At 40.9% G+C, this 19,038-nt stretch overlaps 1 protein-coding gene and 1 long non-coding RNA gene across 2 annotated transcripts; one reads left to right on the top strand and one right to left on the bottom strand.

The window, feature by feature from the left end:
• Positions 1 to 6,335: 6,335 nt before the first annotated feature.
• LOC126396278 (uncharacterized) lies at positions 6,336 to 12,179 on the top strand. The gene is made up of 4 exons (XR_007570556.1): positions 6,336 to 6,472; positions 7,055 to 7,249; positions 7,684 to 7,761; positions 10,099 to 12,179. It is a non-coding gene; the product is annotated as an uncharacterized LOC126396278 (long non-coding RNA).
• Positions 7,136 to 17,209, bottom strand: si:dkey-163f14.6 (uncharacterized). The gene is made up of 10 exons (XM_050054213.1): positions 17,126 to 17,209; positions 16,873 to 17,046; positions 16,474 to 16,638; positions 14,311 to 15,501; positions 13,493 to 13,645; positions 9,476 to 9,598; positions 9,234 to 9,362; positions 7,612 to 7,824; positions 7,409 to 7,525; positions 7,136 to 7,290 (listed from the first exon to the last, which is right to left on the bottom strand). Exons 1-10 carry the CDS (start codon positions 17,172 to 17,174, stop codon positions 7,136 to 7,138), a joined length of 2,469 nt encoding a protein of 822 aa, XP_049910170.1. The 5' UTR covers positions 17,175 to 17,209.
• Between the last annotated feature and the right edge of the window lie 1,829 nt (positions 17,210 to 19,038).

Raw genomic sequence — 19,038 nt, 5'->3', positions numbered from 1 at the left:
GAAGAAGGTCTCTCCTGTGTTTATCTTCCCAAGGAATACTCCAGTTTTACCTGACCAGCACAGTTTTGTTTTTTTTTCCTTGTCCACTTGAGAGTGGTGTGGAAACAGGACGTTTGAACTCACTGTCTTGTTAATGATATTTAATGTTTTTGCTACTGTTATAGCACCTGCACACCTTAGAAGAAGGTCTCTCCTGTGTTTATCTTCCCAAAGAATACTCCATTTTTACCTGACTGGCATGGTTTCGTTGTTTTTTTCCTTGTCCACTTGAGAGTGGTGTGGAAACATCACATTTGTAATTCATTATATCTTTAGAGATATTTAATGTGTTTGCTACTGTTATGACACCTGCACACCTTTGAAGAAGGTCTCTCCTGTGTTTATCTTCCCAAGGAATACTCCAGTTTTACCTGACCAGCACGGGTTCTTCCCAAGGAATACTCCAGTTTTACCTGACCAGCACGGGTTTGGGGGTTTATTCCTTGTCCACTTGAGAGTGGTGTGGAAACAGGACGTTTGAATTTACTATTGTGTTAATGATATTTAATGTTTTTGCTACTCTTATGGCACCTGCACACCTTGGAAAACAGTCTCGCCTGCGTTTATCTTCCCAAGGAATACTCCATTTTTTCCTGACCAGCACGGTTTTGGTTTTTTTCCTTGTCCACTTGAGAGTGGTGTAGAAACAGGATATTTGAATTTACTATCGTGTTAATGATATTTAATGTTTTTGCTACTGTTATGACACCTGCACACCTTAGAAGAAGGTCTCTCCTGTGTTTATCTTCCCAAGGAATACTCCAGTTTTACCTGACGAGCACGGTTTTGGGGGTTTATTCCTTGTCCACTTGAGAGTGGTGTCGAAACAGGACGTTTGAATTCACTTTTGTGTTCATGATATTTATGTTTTTGCTACTGTTATGACACCTGCACACCTTAGAAGAAGGTCTCTCCTGTGTTTATCTTCCCAAGGAATACTCCATTTTTACCTGACCAGCACGGTTTTGAGGGTTTATTCCTTGTCCACTTGAGAGTGGTGTGGAGATATGAACTTTAAATATCATGAACACGATAATTAATTCAATGTTTTTGCTACTGTTATGGCACCTGCACACTTTGGAAGGAGGTCTCTCCTGTGTTTATCTTCCCAAGGAATACTCCATTTTTTCCTGACCAGAACGGTTTTGGTTTTTTTCCTTGTCCACTTGAGAGTGGTGTGGAAACAGGATATTTGAATTTACTATCGTGTTAATGATATTTAGTGTTTTTGCTACTATTATGGCACTTGCAAACCTTAGAAGAAAGTCTCTCCTGTGTTTATCTTCCCATGCAATGCTCCATTTTTACGTGACTGGCACGGTTTTGTTGTTTTTTTCCTTGTCCACTTGAGAGTGGTGTGGAAACATCACATTTGTAATTCATTATATCTTTAGAGATATTTAATGTGTTTGCTACTGTTATGACACCTGCACACCTTAGAAGAAGGTCTCTCCTGTGTTTATCTTCCCAAGGAATACTCCATTTTTTCCTGACCAGCACGGGTTTGGGGGTTTATTCCTTGTCCACTTGAGAGTGGTGTGGAAACAGGACGTTTGAATTTACTATGTTGTTAATGATATTTAATGTTTTTGCTACTGTTATGGCACCTGCACACCTTGGAAGAAGGTCTCTCCTCTGTTTATCTTCCCAATGAATACTCCAGTTTTACCTGACCAGCACGGTTTTGGGGGTTTATTCCTTGTCCACTTGAGAGTGGTGTCGAAACAGGACGTTTGAATTCACTTTTGTGTTCATGATATTTAATGTTTTTGCTACTGTTATGACACCTGCACACCTTGGAGGAAGGTCTCTCCTGTGTTTATCTTCCCAAGGAATACTCCATTTTTACCTGACCAGCACGGTTTTGAGGGTTTATTCCTTGTCCACTTGAGAGTGGTGTGGAGATAGGGACTTTAAATATCATGAACACGATAATAAATTCAACGTCGTTGCTACTGTTATGGCACCTGCACACCTTGGAAGAAGGTCTCTCCTGTGTTTATCTTCCCAAGGAATACTCAATTTTTTCCTGACCAGCACAGTTTTGGTTTTTTTTCCTTGTCCACTTGAGAGTGGTGTGGAAACAGGACGTTTGAACTCACTGTCTTGTTAATGATATTTAATGTTTTTGCTACTGTTATGGCACCTGCACACCTTAGAAGAAGGTCTCTCCTGTGTTTATCTTCCCAAGGAATACTCCAGTTTTTCCTGACCAGCACGGTTTTGGTTTTTTTCCTTGTCCACTTGAGAGTGGTGTGGAAACAGGATATTTGAATTTACTATCGTGTTAATGAAATTTAATGTTTTTGCTACTGTTATGACACCTGCACAACTTAGAAGAAGGTCTCTCCTGTGTTTATCTTCCCAAGGAATACTCCATTTTTACCTGACCAGCACAGTTTTGGGGGTTTATTCCTTGTCCACTTGAGAGTGGTGTGGAAACAGGACGTTTGAATTCACTTTTGTGTTCATGATATTTAGTGTTTTTGCTACTGTTATGACACCTGCACACCTTGGAAGAAGGTCTCTCCTGTATTTATCTTCCCAAGGAATACTCCATTTTTACCTGACCAGCACAGTTTTGGGGGTTTATTCCTTGTCCACTTGAGAGTGATGTCGAAAAAAGGATGTTTGAATTCACTTTTGTGTTCATGATATTTAATGTTTTTGCCACTGTTATGGCACCTGCACACCTTGGAAGAAGGTCTCTCCTGTGTTTATCTTCCCAAGGAATACTCCATTTTTACCTGACCAGCACGGTTTTGAGGGTTTATTCCTTGTCCACTTGAGAGTGGTGTGGAGATAGGAACTTTAAATATCATGAACACGATAATAAATTCAATGTTTTTGCTACTGTTATGGCACCTGCACACCTTAGAAGAAGGTCTCTCCTGTGTTTATCTTCCCAAGGAATACTCCAGTTTTACCTGACCAGCACAGTTTTGTTTTTTTTTCCTTGTCAACTTGAGAGTGGTGTGGAAACAGGATGTTTGAATTTACTATGTTGTTAATGATATTTAGTGTTTTTGCTACTGTTATAGCACCTGCACACCTTAGAAGAAGGTCTCTCCTGTGTTTATCTTCCCATGCAATACTCCATTTTTACCTGACTGGCACGGTTTTGTTGTTTTTTTCCTTGTCCACTTGAGAGTGGTGTGGAAACATCACATTTGTAATTCATTATATCTTTTGAGATATTTAATGTTTTTGCTACTCTTATGACACCTGCACACCTTAGAAGAAGGTCTCTCCTGTGTTTATCTTCCCAAGGAATACTCCAGTTTTACCTGACCAGCACGGGTTTGGGGGTTCATTCGTTGTCCACTTGAGAGTGGTGTGGAAACAGGACGTTTGAATTTACTATCTTGTTAATGATATTTAATGTTTTTGCTACTGTTATGGCACCTGCACACCTTGGAAAAAAGTCTCTCCTGTGTTTATCTTCCCAAGGAATACTCCATTTTTTCCTGACCAGCACGGTTGTGGTTTTTTACCTTGTCCACTTGAGAGTGGTGTGGAAACAGGATATTTGAATTTACTATCGTGTTAATGATATTTAATGTTTTTGCTACTGTTATGGCACCTGCACACTTTGGAAGAAGGTCTCTCCTGTGTTTATCTTCCCAAGGAATACTCCATTTTTACCTGACCAGCACAGTTTTTGTTTTTTTTCTTGTCCACTTGAGAGTGGTGTGGAAACAGGACGTTTGAACTCACTGTCTTGTTAATGATATTTAGTGTTTTTGCTACTGTTATAGCACCTGCACACCTTAAAAGAAGGTCTCTCCTGTGTTTATCTTCCCATGCAATAGTCCATTTTTACCTGACTGGCATGGTTTTGTTGTATTTTTCCTTGTCCACTTGAGAGTGGTGTTGAAACATCACATTTGTAATTCATTATATCTTTAGAGATATTCAGTGTTTTTGCTACTGTTATGGCACCTGCACACCTTGGAAGAAGGTCTCTCCTGTGTTTATCTTCCCAAGGAATACTCCATTTTTTCCTGACCAGCACGGTTTTGGTTTTTTTTCCTTGTCCACTTGAGAGTGGTGTGGAAACAGGATATTTGAATTTACTATCATGTTAATGATATTTAATGTTTTTGCTACTCTTATGACAGCTGCACACCTTGGAAGAAGGTCTCTCCTGTTTTCATCTTCCCACGGAATACTCCAGTTTTACCTGACAAGTACGGTTTTGGGGGTTTATTCCTTGTCCACTTGAGAGTGGTATCGAGACAGGACGTTTGAATTCACTTTTGTGTTCATGATATTTAATGTTTTTGCTACTGTTATGGCACCTGCACACCTTAGAAGAAAGTCTCTCCTGTGTTTATCTTCCTAAGCAATACTCCAATTTTACCTGACCAGCACAGTTTTTTTTTTTTCCCTTGTCCACTTGAGAGTGGTGTGGAAACAGGATTTTTGAATTTACTATCTTGTTAATGATATTTAGTGTTTTTGCTACTGTTATGACACCTGCACACCTTAGAAGAAAGTCTCTCCTGTGTTTATCTTCCCAAGGAATACTCCAATTTTACCTGACTGGCACGGTTTTGAGGGTTTATTCCTTGTCCACTTGAGAGTGGTGTGGAGATAGGAACTTTAAATATCATGAACACTATAATAAATTCAATGTTTTTGCTACTGTTATGGCACCTGCATACCTTGGAAGAAGGTCTCTCCTGTGTTTATGTTCCCAAGGAATAATCCATTTTTACCTGACCAGCACAGTTTTGTTTTTTTTTCCTTGTCCACTTGAGAGTGGTGTGGAAACATCACATTTGTAATTCATTATATCTTTAGAGATATTTAATGTTTTTGCTACTGTTATGACACCTGCACACCTTAGAAGAAGGTCTCTCCTGTGTTTATCTTCCCAAGGAATACTCCAGTTTTACCTGACTGGCACGGTTTTGAGGGTTTATTCCTTGTCCACTTGAGAGTGGTGTGGAAACAGGACGTTTGAACTCACTGTCTTGTTAATGATATTTAGTGTTTTTGCTACTGTTATGACACCTGCACACCTTGGAAGAAGGTCTCTCCTGTGTTTATCTTCCCAAGGAACACTCCATTTTTACCTGACCAGCACGGTTTTGAGGGTTTATTCCTTGTCCACTTGAGAGTGGTGTGGAGATAGGAACTGTAAATATCATGAACACGATAATAAATTCAATGTTTTTGCTACTGTTATGGCACCTGCACACCTTGGGTGAAGGTTTCTCTGGTATCTTCCCAAGCAATACTGCAATTTTACCTGATATATGCCGGTTACACAGTGGACATGACAGCACCCTTTTTTGCACACCTAAAGTGCTGTGTCTCCAGTTTGATCAGCAAGCAAGTCTCCTCTCTGCTTTTTTAGGTGTCTCTCTGTCTGCTTGTGTGTTTATTTAATCCTACGTGTGTGATAGCATGTGGTGGTGTGTGTGGCTCAGTGACTCATCTTCCTCATTCTCTGTGTTGACACAATTCACAATCATGTTGAAGCATGGAATGAATATTCTATAATTTATCATCGTCAGATTATTTATATCATATTTAGTATATACTTTATAATATTAACAATACATTTTCAGTGTCTTTTCTTGCCAGATGTACTAGCAGTTTGTGGAGAACCCAGATCGGATGCTGATACTCGTTGCAGATCGATACGGTGGTATGGTGTTGAAACAGGACGCTTAGGCTGATATAGGCCTAGTCTGCCAGGGGACGTCCTATGATACACTAAACCCCCTCTCACTCGCTTTCTCCCTCTCTCTCTTTAATTGCAAACCTTCATGTCCCATGAATGCATGTTACTAACTCAGCTTCTTCCCTGGAGCCTTTGTGCTTTTGTGTTCCGCAGGTTACCTCAGATCGCGGCTCCGCCTGGTTTGTTGGTCGTGGTTGCGCTGCTGCTGTGGTCCTGCCTGATGCCTGCTTCTACTGCTGAGATTATTAAGCATACTTATACCATTATTATTCACATATGATTATTATTATCACATACATACACTATCATATATTAATATATACTCATAACATATAATATCAAACTACTTTAAGAACAATTCATATTACTTTTATATTTTTACTATGATTGTTATTGTAGCTATTGCCACTAACTGTTAAGTGTTGCTTCATTTGCTAAGACAGTTTAATAGTTTATTTATTGTTCATTAGAATAAAGCAATCATTTTATTTATATTCTTTTTATTTAGTTTTAAATAATAATGCACCATATAAATTTAAATATAAAAATCCTAATGTACAGAAGAGCATTTTCTTTTGTTTTTTTCCTCCTGGTACCTTTTAGCCCGTGACTAAAGCATCAGTGGAGGTCCGTGGAAATACTGGATTTCAAGTGTTGGAACGTTCATTATTCTGGGCAGAAATCAGACAAGTGTAAGATTAATATCTTGGGAAGACACACCCTGCTGCCGAATAACAGGTAAAAACTTTTTACTTTTCCCTTAGGTTTGTGTAGAGAGTGTTAAGAGCTCAGATTGTGGTGCTGAATTCACAAATGAGGCAAGGAAACATCGCAAATAACTAAATTTGCCGGTGACAGACAGTTTACCACAAATTATAATATTAACCTTCTGCAGTGTTACATTGGAAAGTTTCCCATCCATTTCAAAATTATTAATTCATCAATTCATCAATTTCATTAATTATATCCATGACTAAATATAGGGATTATGATTAATACATTTATGTTTATTCACCCACAAACTTAAAGCATATATACACACACACAACAAAAATATTAAATCCAACAATCAAAATGGATCAATTAATAACTAATTAATTAAATTATTTCATTTCTTTAATTAAGTATAAAAAACAGTTTAAAAGGAGAAATGGCTGAAATCTGTTTAATAAGTTTGACAGGCAGCTCATATGTATATAAGTGGGAGTTCTTATCTACAGCCATGTGTTAGTCAGTTTCATGGATCCAAGGATGAAGCGCACCATCAGTTAAAACTGTAGTGATGCTTGCTTATGTGTTATTTCTTGTCTCTTCACAAAGAGAGAAGACATGCGGAGCGATAAAAAATAGTACAGACTCCACCACCAGCATGTGTTTGGCCTGTCTGGGGTGTCATCCAGCTCAGCCAGCAGTGTTCGCTGTTGTCCTCGGTACACATTTCTTCCAGCTGTAGGGGGAGAGGCGATGGGAGGCTGGGCAGGCACATTTATAACCACCTTTCTGGTTCAAACACAGGTGAGAGCAGCCTCCATTTTTACGACTGCACTCGTTAATGTCTGGAAGAGAGGAAGAGAATCCTCACTTAGTATACATAGTTACAGTAAATATATTTACACATTGACATAATCATTTAAATGAATTTCACTCAGTATGAGTGTGTATGACCCCAGTGACCTTTGCAACGTCGTTCATCTCTGTGGAGTGTGTATCCTCTGGGGCAGATGCAGCGGTGAGAGCCTGGCAGGTTGACACACTGCCACTCACACGTTTCCTCCTCGCACTCATTTATATCTGTGTGGACACACAAGTTTGAGAACTCTACCGATGATGTCTTTAGAGAAATATATAGATATGCAAGGTTTTATTTATTTTCCTACCTACACACTCCTCCCTTAAAGCTTGTGCAGTTGAATTCTCAGGTGTTGCTGTCGGTTGCTTCCTGTATCCAGGTGGACACTCAGCGATGCAGCTGTGTCCGTCTCCAGCTAAGATGTGGCCGTACGTGCAGGAACATCGGTAGGATCCCGGTGAGTTGTGACACTGCTCTGCACATGGCCCGAGCCCCTGATTAGCAGCACACTCATCTATATCTGGATATGAAAAAATGCAGTTTAAGTCTACACCTTTTCTATGTCAGGATCTGTTTTATTGATATATTATTAAAAGTGCAAAGGACAAAGTTACATTGATAGAAAGACATAATTGTTAGTGTTGGCAATGCTTGGTGCTCATTTTTTGGTAATGTTTCTTTAAAAAATTTGACTTTATCCACATATGCCTGGTGGAAACAATCAAAAGGATTGTTGTTCTGTCACTGAAAAACAGCCTGCAGGTTTTGTAAGCTACTGAATGCAACACACAGCAAATGGTATTGAATGTTACCATCAAACCAAAGCAAGCGTGTCAGTCATGTAACTCTTGGGTTACACTTCCCCATAGCTTAAAGGAATACTGACCATGTGTTAACTTGAATACCTGAAGAAAACTGTTTTTCACTCATTCCTCCACACTGAACGAAGAAAAAAAAAGTGAACGTCCTTAATTAACTGAAGTAAATGGGGACCGAGTTTAACAGCAAAACTACATCAAAACATCCTTTTATAAACTCTCACACAACTCGTGTAGTATATTCCAAGTTTCATTTCTCCAGTCGTTTGCTCAGTACTTCCCAAACACATACATTTTAGTCTATTTAAAGGTTCAGTGTGTAGGATTTAGGGGGCTTTATTGGTGGAAGTTCTCCCTTTAACACATAATGAACTGAGAATAAGAATTTTTGTGTTCTCCCTACCCTGGAATAGCTGTTTATATCTACATAGGGAGTGGGTCTTCATTTATGGAGATCGCTATGTTGCACTGCCATGTTTCTGCCGTAGCCTAGAACAGACAAACTAAACACTGGCTCTACACAGGGCCGTTGGCATACTGCAATTTTACTGCTAGACGCCACCAAGTCCCACTGAATATTACACACTTCACCTTTAAAACACACTTGTACAAACAGTCTCATACACAGAAAAGTAGTGTGTCTGAGCAAGAGTGTGCATTTGATCTGTAACTTGGATTTTACTGCACGAGTTGTGTGAGTTTGTAAATGGATATTTTGATATAGTTTTGCTGTTGTTAAACATTGTCCCCAATGATTTCAAACCATGAAGAATGTCCACCTTTTTTTAAATCTTCCTTCACCATAGAGGCATACGAGAAAAACAAGTTTTCCTCACTGAATACAAGATAACAAGGTAATAGACAGAGCACCTAGAGTAGATATAATTTGATTTTGTTTTGTAGAAGTACGGACCACTTTTCCAAAAACGGTGAAGAAGAAAAATAAAAAGACTGAACACCTGAATGGTTTCAAGTAGGAACTACCAAACCAGACTTTCAGTATATGTACATAATTTGGTTTAAAAATGGGATATTTAATGATTTATTTAATATTCAGATCCACATCAAGCAAGGCATGGTTTAACGTAATGTTTAGCGTGTGTCCGCTAACCTCTGCAGTGGCTGTCTGCAGTCTGAAGGCTGTAGCCAGCAGGACACTGACAGTAGAAGCTCCCAGGAGTGTTAACACAGCCAAACACACAGCCTGTTACAGCTGCAGGCAGCAGGCACTCATCCACGTCTGGAAAGAAAGAGAGTGACGCAAAAAAACCACTTTTTTATAGATGTAATGACATGAACAGAGACAAATGTACTTATAGACACACACACATACACACACATACACATACACACCTGTGCAGGACGTCTGGTCAGGAGCTGGCTTGTAGCCGTCATCACAGCTGCACGTAAAGGAACCAAATGTGTTGATGCATGTCTGCTGACACTGATGCTGTCTCTCCACACACTCGTCTAAATCTTCTCACATGCAAACAGTAATTATTACACACATAAAGACAGAACATATAGAATGACAGGATGGACACAGATTCATTAAAACACACACTCTTGTGTTCAGTCAGTGTGACAAAAACACACTGCAGGCTGCACTGAGATGAAAGAAACACACAGCAGATGAAAGGTGATCATGACCCTCTGCCGCTCTGTCATTGATGTGTCTCCATGTTTGCTTGCTGTTTTGGCCTGTAATGAGCAAACCATATCGCAGATGATTTCTGACTTCCTGTTCTTCAGAGACAGGAAACAAGGATGTGCAGAAAGGACTCAGCGAGCTTGTAGATCAGCTCTGCCTCTGGTGTTCTTGCCATCTAGGAAAGCAGTGGTGCACCATCATTATTATGTACTTCTGGCTTCTTATATCATTGACTGTTAGTCATGTTTTTTGGACATGTATCATTGAGGGGGATGTATTATGGCAAAATTTTAAATCTGCTCTCTCCTCTCTCTCCTCATTTTAGGCACGATTGTCGCGCCCTCCTCCACCCCGTTCATCTTCAGCCATCGTATCCAGAGTCCAGGACAAGCTCAACGAAGACTCATCCAGATCATTAGCACTTCTCCATTTTCTCCACATCCTCTTCTCATCTCATCTTCACCACCTCTGCCTCCACCAGCGTCTACACCCTGGAGGGTTCCCTATTCGACTATGGATTCATCACCCTCCTAAAATCAATCTCGATGGAGTGTAATCGCCAAAGACTTTTCACATTTTTCATTGTTACGTGCACATGTTAATAAATATTATTTTACTATGAAAGCTATACCAATATTGTCATGATCCTGGCTTTTTTGTTTATAATCTGTCATCCTTTGTTTTGTTTTGGAGTTTTCTGTTTGTGTTCCTTGTTTCATGTTTAAACTCTTTCCTGTTTTATTTTGTAGATTCTCTCCTCATGTGTCATGTCTGGTTTTACTTCCTGTCTTTGTGTTTTCCCGCCTGTTTTCTGTCACACCTGTCTCGTTAGTCCTTCCCTGTTCCCAGCAAGGCTATTCAAGAGAAGGCTGAGACACGGGGTCAAACATGGGGGGATTGCACATGCGCAGTAAAATCTGGTCTGCACTTCCTCAAAGGCTCAGTAGATGGCGTGAGACCGCAGAATAAAGGGGATGTGCATGCATGTCATTTTCACAGCTTATTACTGGACTGTCACTGGTGGCCTGCGTTGTGGGTGAGAATGACAGGGATGCAATTCCGACAACAAAGTCCAAGCAGACCGCACCAAGCGCACTCCTTGATCGCCTGAGCGGATCCTGCGCTTTTTATCCAGCGCCCCTGCTGTCACCCTCCAGCATCGCAGCTCAAGTTACACTGCGCATGTGCAATCCCCCCATGTTTGACCCCGTGTCTCAGCCTTCTCTTGAATAGCCTTGGTTCCCAGAGTCTTCCCTTCACACCTGTTCTGTATTAGTCTTGTTTGCTCCACCCTCGTGTTCCCCACCCAACCCTTGTTGTTAGCCAATCCCCATTTCCCTCCTTTTGCTTGTGTCCTCCTTCCTCCAGCTGTGTCTCGTTCTTGTGATTAGTTTTCTGTGTATATATACCCGTGTGTTTCCCTTTGTTCTTTATCAGTTCATCCTGCGTTCATCCCTGTGTACTTGGTGCCGTTCTGTGCACCGTTTTTTACCTGAGTTCATCGTATTATTGCGGTTGGTTTTCAGTTTAGCTTTGGTTCTACTTTCATTTGTTTTTTTTAGGGTGTTTTCACACTTGGTCCTTTTTAAATGAACTAAACTCAGTCCTTTTAAAGTGCACCAAAAGGTGGACCAACAGAAAAAGGACTCCGTTCTCTTTCTGGTCAACTTCAGCTCTGATGGGGCCTCAATCTTCTTTCTGTTCACACTATATATACTATATATTGACATAGTTTTGTTTTTACTTGGATGTGGCACTGCAGTGCGGTTATGAACTTAAAATTGGAGGAAAACCTAAGCATTTCTGTACGTTGTGGACAGTTGCCATTTGATGATTTCCTCGTTCCATAGCTAGAGGAATGCAGTTGTTTCATCGTCAGTCCACTGGTCGTGCTGTCATTACCTGTGGCCATGGTTCCACTGTGTTTATTATGTGTCCCACTGAAATAGTGTGAGATCTGTCTACGGCAAGTTTGGAGGGTTACAATACAGTAGCAAAAGGCAAAGCGGACCCGGAGCCTTTTGTGTTCACAAGGCACAGGTTAAGTGAACCACACCGCAGACTTGAAGCAAACTGAACTCAGACCATCTCCCGAGTTCAGTTCGCTTCAGAGGGGTCCGAGTTCTCTTGGAGTGTTCCCATATGCATAAAAAAATGCTGAGTCACCACTCTGAGTCCGCTTAGAGGGCTGAAAAGGACCAAGTGTGAAAACACCCTAAGTTACCTGCCTCTACCGGATGTTTTTTATCAGCTGCATTAAAGCTGGCTTTTTTTGTGACCTGTGTCACATGATCTGTACATGCTCTTCAATTGCACACCTGTTTCCAGTGCGTTTTCCATCCTGATGAAGACTTCAGTCGAAACTTGTTTGTTTATCCATGTATTAATAAAGGATTTTTAACTGCAGTCAGAATGCCTTGGATGTATTTTCTGGACTGTCTATACCATGGACTTATACACTGACAGAGCTGGCCAGTTGTTTTTTTATATTTGTGACTCTTTGCCCCATCCTTGAAGAGCACCTGATTGTTTTTACAACTAACTACACAGAGCCGTAAGCCAGTGCAGCAGTCCCTATTTTTTCCTCAAAGTACAAATACTGTTAAGTAAAAAAAAAAAAAAAAATCTGCTGTTACAAGTACAAGTCTAATGTTTAAGTCTGCTTGAAATAAGAGTGCTTATTGAGCAGAGTATTACTTTCCAATGAGTTTATTATTATATACAGCATATAATTGGAATTTTATTACTGATGCCTTAACTCATAATCAGCATTTTAATGTTACAGCTGGTGGAGGTGGAGCACATTTTGTTACTTTATATACTGCTGAATAGTTTAATCTAAAGCACAGTATCATCTTTTAAACTGATCATGTTTTGTTTGTAAAATTTTATTCTGCAAAGTAACTAATAACTCCAGCTGTCAGGCAGATATAGTGGAGTAAGAAGTATTTTTTCCTCTTAAGTGTAGTGAAGTAGAAGTGTGAAGTAGCCTAACAATGAGATACTTAAGTAAAGTAAAAGTACCCCCAAACTGTGCTTAATGACATTGTGATGGCCGTGTCCACAGCCACACAAACCACACAAACTTTAAACCTGTGTTTTTTGTGCTTTGACTGCCTGGTCCACGACATACCTGTGCTTAGTTTCTTTCCACCTCTGCTTTCTTGTCTTACTGGTTCAACATCTTAACGTATCCTCACACATCTTTACAAATAGAAGACCATGTGGACAAAGTCTGGTCCAAGAAGGATGAAATCTTTTGAAGTGAGGACCAAAATAAATGCTCATTTCTCTTGAACCATCTGTCAGACAGGAATGTTTACAAGCCTTATTTTACTGCAGTGGAATTTCTACTGCTGAAACTAAGCTATAATCAGTCAGAGAGGACTGTCTGTCAAAATGAACACTGATAATGACACTGTTCAAAAGTAATATCAACACTATCCACTAATGGTTCTCACAAATGATAGGGTGTGTGTGAGCAGGCACGTGTAACTTAGAGACTATCTAAAGTATCAAGTAGATGGTGCTGCCATAAACTTCACAGCTCACTTGTACGCTCGTCTGTGAGCCGTGAAACATCAGACACATAAAACATGTGAAGGAGATTCCCTGTTGTGCTGTAACACGTCTCAGTGCACGCTGCATTGTTATTAGGAAGATCTCAGAGGATTCAGGAAGAATGTTAGAAGGACAGAAAAAGGCATAAACAAGCTCACCTCGACACGTCCGCCCATCATCCAGCAGAGTGAATCCAGCTCTGCAGTGGCACTGAGTTCTGGTTTGGGTCTGACTGGAGGTCTGGTTGTGGTGCTGGGAGTGAGAGCACAGCTGGGAACAGCCTCCGTTGTTGACTGAACATGGTGTCAACTCTGGAGACAAACAGTAAGGAACGAGGATGGATCAGTTCAGGGAGAATTAACAAATTTTAAGGGTCATTACAACAGCTACGATATGAGAGATGAATTTGAGCATTTATGTGCTGACTCTCAGGGTTGGCAGATATAAATGACTGGAGAGGACTCAGTTTGAATCTATTACAGCAGCAGAGGCTGTAACTCACTCGTAGCGTTAAAACTGATCTTTGGCAGTATGAGTTATTTCAGGATGAGATGATCTGTGTAGCAGAAGAACTGATGTTATTATCTTTTAAACAGATAACTGACAGGATAAATCTATATGACTGAAACACAGACTGAATCTCCTCTTTTTTTTAAAGAATAAAGATAATACCTTATTTGTTTTTGTCATGTCCCCCTTGTTTCTATATATGTAATACTTTATTATCTTACATGATATTTCATGTTTATCATATACGATGTATCTTAAGCACATTGAGTTTACACTTACTCGATTCCAGCTTCTCAAATGTGATGACTTTCTGTATAACAATATAAACGATAAACAACAAAACAATATCTTAATAAAGCACTTAGCACGCTCCCTTTTCCATTACCTATAGGCACATCTTTCCTTTTCCTTGTCAGCCATTTTCAAATAAATCAAAGAAAAGTCGAAAAGCAGCGACACCACCTACCCAGACAAACAGGTGTGACTCCGCTCCAGGTGCCCCCCTGCTGACAGTAGCTGTGAATGTCTCCATGAGCCAGCGTGTAACCAGGGTAGCAGGCGTACTGTATGTAATGTCTGTACTCCCTGGGACCTGGGTTCTCTACATTCCGGAAGTAGAAGGTCCCGTGAGCGGGCACAGGTGGGTACGTGCACATGGGTCTGAGTCTTGCAGCCAGCAGAGGTGGTTTGGAGGTGGTGTTCACTGTGAGGTTGTGGTATTTAGTTTGGTGAGATCTTGGCTCAGTGGTGGTGGAGGTGTTTGAAGGCACATCATTGGACTTGGTGGAGCTGGGACTTGAGGTAGTTGAGGTAGAGAGGGAGGGTGCAGAGGAAGCAGGTGATGAAGTAGAGGAGAGAGTGGTAGAAATCAAATAAACCAAAGTAGATAAAGTGTATTTTGACGTCTCGGTGGGCTCCTCTTTCTCTACGGACCCAGGCTGAGACAGTGGAGGATACTGGAGGACAGTTTCAGCCTGTTGGTCTTCATCTGCAGTTTGTGAGGAGCTGGTTACCACTTCAGATGGATTCACATCATCCCAGGATGTGACAGGTTCTTCAAACTTTGGCACTTTTTCACTGCCAAGCACAGGGGAAGGAGATTTTGTGAGGTGGAGAGGTGAAGTCGGTGCAAACATCACATTTGTGACAGCAGGTGTATGGGCTGTTGAAAATGAAGGTGGTGAAGATGCTGATCTTTCTGTTCCTGACACTAATGATAAGGTAGATGAGGTGGTGGTTGATAGATGTGATTTAGAGGCAACTTCATCCAGCTTCTTTGCTTCCTCCTGTGAAGCTTTTGCCTCTGAGCCATGTCTTCCAGTTCCAGTTTCTGGTCGTTGAGCTTTATTTGCCTCCTGAAGTTGAGCCTCATGATGAGTTGTTTGGACTCCATCTTTGACTTTCAAATTAAGAAACTGAAAATCTTGCTGCAGGTGGACTTTGGGGTTAGTCACTTTAATCCTCTCCCTGTGGGACATTTGGGATTGCGTGTGAGACAACAAGCCGAATTTGAGGTTTGTTTCTTTGGAGGCAGTATTGGCGAGGATGTCGTAGTGGGATTGTTGCTGTGTCTTCAAAACTGCGGCAGCCTGGAAGTCTTGGTGTATGTTTGGCTTTTGAACACTGACACCCAAGACTGAGCTCATCATGTCGGACTCTAACAAGGAGAGAAGAGTCTCAGTTCAGTCACAGTGCTGTTTGGAATCAATGAAAATGGGAGAATTAACGCAATGTGATACAAAGACAGTACCAAGATCACATTTAAGGGAATAGTCAATAATTTTGGGAAATTCTGTTTAGTTTAGTTTAGTTTGGTTTATTGGTTTAGCTGACAGGGACCATGTACAGAACAGGTTCTATACCAGAGTTAGCTGAATAGCTAATTTGCATCTGTGGTTATTCACTCTCTTGGCTGGAGTTAGATGAAAAGATCAATACTGCTCGTTATATTTTTACAGTAATATATGAGTGGTCTGCCCATTATTCCAACGGACCAAAATACCGAAGCCCCATCTGCCTGAAAAATGTCCAGCTGGACCACTAACAAATTTCTGCGACAGCCCGTTATCCCAAAAACAAATGGCTATTGCTCTGAAGTCCTGTATCTCTGAAAATACACACTTAGACAACCTAATGGCCAGAAAAAAAATGTTCTCGTTGTACGTTTCTGTAAAACCATGATTGAATGACACTTTTCAGCAACACTGTGGCAAATGTCTGATTAGGTTTAGGCATTGTTTATGGTCAGGAAAAGATCATGTTTTGGTTTAAAATACCTGAGTTTGGTGGCACAAAAGTTACTGGAAAAGGAGGGTGAAAAGCACCTGGGTTTGGTGGCTCAAATGAAGCTGTGAAATGCTGCAGAGGGTCAGTTAAAAACACCCATGATTGGTGGCTCAAACGCTTCTCGGAAACTGAAACCAATGCATGTTCCTTCAAGCAGAGACAAACTATCCTTTTCCCCCTTTCCCAGTCTTTATGCTGAGCTAAATAGCTGCTAGCTCCATCTACAAACTTACCCAACAGATATGAGAGAGGTATAACTATTCTCATCTAACCCTCTGCAAGACAGCATATTTTCAAAAATGTCAAACTATTGCTTTAATAGCGAAGTATTTTTTAGGCTCACCTTTGCACACAGGCTTTGTACTATTCCAGGTGTGGCCCTTACAGTATAACATTGAGGGCCCATGTAGCCGAAAGCCGCTATTACAGCTGAACACTGCCCAGGAGCCATCCTCATTCATGCTGCTCGTCCCGTGGGTGAGCGGCCCTGGGTTGGAGCAGCCAGTACCTGACAGAGGGGAAAGGATATCATGGAAAGTAGAAAAATTTGAGTCTGACCGAGGACCTCTGTTGCCTTTGTTGTTGTCTCCTCTCAGCTCTCTACAAATTCTCTACTCTGCACTATAACAAAAGCAAAAAAAAAGGAGAATACTACTTGAACAAAAGTTGAGACAAATGATTCAACATAATCCTCTAAATGCATCGACTTACAGAAACAGAATTCATGAATGAAGCGCCTCACCAACACATACTGGGGTATCCCGGGACCAGTGTCCTGACACACAGCTGTTGGTTTTGTATCCATGGAGCTTGTAACCAGGACGACAGCGGAAGATCACTAGCAGTCCACCATACCGGAAAAACGTCTGCCCGTTCTCCAGGTGTCTTAAACCACTGCATCTTGCAGCTCCACACACTGTAGGACAGTTTCACAATGAATGCGTGCTGTTGTCTGGAAACACAGCACAAGTATGGAAGTTAAGTTGAAGAAATACCTGGAGCGTAGATGCAGAGCAGAGCAACCAGTGCTGCCAGGAGCTCCATCTGAACTCCCAGATGTGATGGGAGAATACAGAGAAGTACTTGGACAGTGAAAGTGGGAAGGATATGAGAGGTTGAAGATTTAGGGGAGGGGAGATGTGTCCTGGGATTACTGTAGGATGGGCAGATGGGAGGACGGAAGGGAGGAAGGAGGGGGAAGACAGTGCAAAACACTCTGACAGATGGATAAGGAGGAAACGGGAAACACTGTTTTTACCTGCTTTAGAGTAAGTAGTTTTACTCGTTTTAAGACATAAAGTGCTATCAAACACTTAGACATGAGCATCCTGTTTTAGTGCCAGGGTTCTTGGATGTTTTTCCTCCTTTTTGTCAGTCAGTTTAAAAATGATTAGTCCCCACACCTCCCTGTTTGTCTCCCACTCTTCACCTCTGAAGCCTCTCGCAACTGGAGAGCATGTGCACGTTTAGTGTGTGTGCTGCACAGTAAAATCTGAACCCATCATTTACTGACAGGATGCCTGGGCCTGTTAAACAGCTCTCACTGTATGGTAATTATAGTAGGCAGGATGCCAGAGTGAAGTAGTGTAGGAACACACACATACTAAAACACATTCCAGTACTCATACTACTATACTTTGTAGTGTGACAGAAAAATATTTAGTATGCCCCAGTGCACAGTATGTCAAATGCAGTTGGCCAAAAATACCAGCATGCTTTTAGAGGTGTTGTTATTTATAGATTATTATGCAGTGGTTTTACTGGTCCAGCCCACCTGAGATCAAATGAAAGATGAGTTTGACACCCTTGGTCTGAAAACAAACACAAAATACAAGTCATTGGTTTAAAAAAGATTTTATTCATTTTTGGTAAAGAGCTGAACACACTAGCTGAAACTGTAACATTAGCATCAGTGTGTTTCTATTTTTTTTCTACTGCTGAAGTCTTTGGGCATCAATACATGTAATACTACAGCACTGACAGGTAACAGTGCTGCATCACACAGGAGTCTGAGGAGACCTCTGTGCTTAATCAAACTGTACCTAAAATATGTAGTCCCAGAACCAGCTCCATACTTTTCCTAGCATTTATTTTGACTTGCTCGAGGTTTGTGTGGTGTCTTGGTGACTTTGCTGTGACCTCGGTGACCCAGTAGTCAGGTCAGCACCTTGCACAGAAGATAGGAGCCATCGGTGAGTGTGTGTGTGTGAGAACTGGTGAATAAGAGGCAAATTGTGAAGTGCTCTGGATAAGTGCTATATAAATGCAGCTATTCACCCCCAAATCCAAAATACATATTTTTCCTCTTACCTGCAGTGGCATTTATCAATCTAAGTTGTCTTGGTGTGAGGTGCTGAGTGTTGGAGGTATTAGCTGTAAGGGTGTGTGCCTTCTCTCAAAAATAATATAATTGGATGGCAGTCTGCTTGAGGTGCTCAAAGGGCCAAAAAAAAAAAAAAAACATTTGGAAAAAGTCAACAGCAACAACAGTCTCTTTCCAGAATTCATGACCTGTTTACTCAAGATAATCCACAGACCTTATTTTTAAAGTTTCATGTAGAACTATTTTCTTTCCACTGAACTACACCCGCCACTTCATCATTTTATTACACATTTGTGTGAAATTTTGTCATAATTAGTGTATGAGTTCTTGAGTTATGGCCAAAAATATGTTTTGTGAGGTCACAGTGAACTTGAACTTTGACTGCCAAATTCTAATCAGTTCATTCTTGAGTCCAAGTGCACATTTATGCCAAATTTGAGGAAATTTTGCCAAAGAATTCTTGAAATATCGTGTTCACGAGAATGGGAGGGACAGACAGATGGAAGGACGACCCAAAAACATAGTGCCTCCGACCACGGCTGTTGACGGCACACAGGCATTAAAATATAAGGTTATTGTCCACTG

Source organism: Epinephelus moara, chromosome 1 (assembly GCF_006386435.1).
Source record: "Epinephelus moara isolate mb chromosome 1, YSFRI_EMoa_1.0, whole genome shotgun sequence".
NCBI classification, from domain to species: domain Eukaryota; kingdom Metazoa; phylum Chordata; class Actinopteri; order Perciformes; family Serranidae; genus Epinephelus; species Epinephelus moara.
Note: the sequence above shows the minus strand (reverse complement) of the source record. Positions and strands in the feature narration are given on the sequence as shown.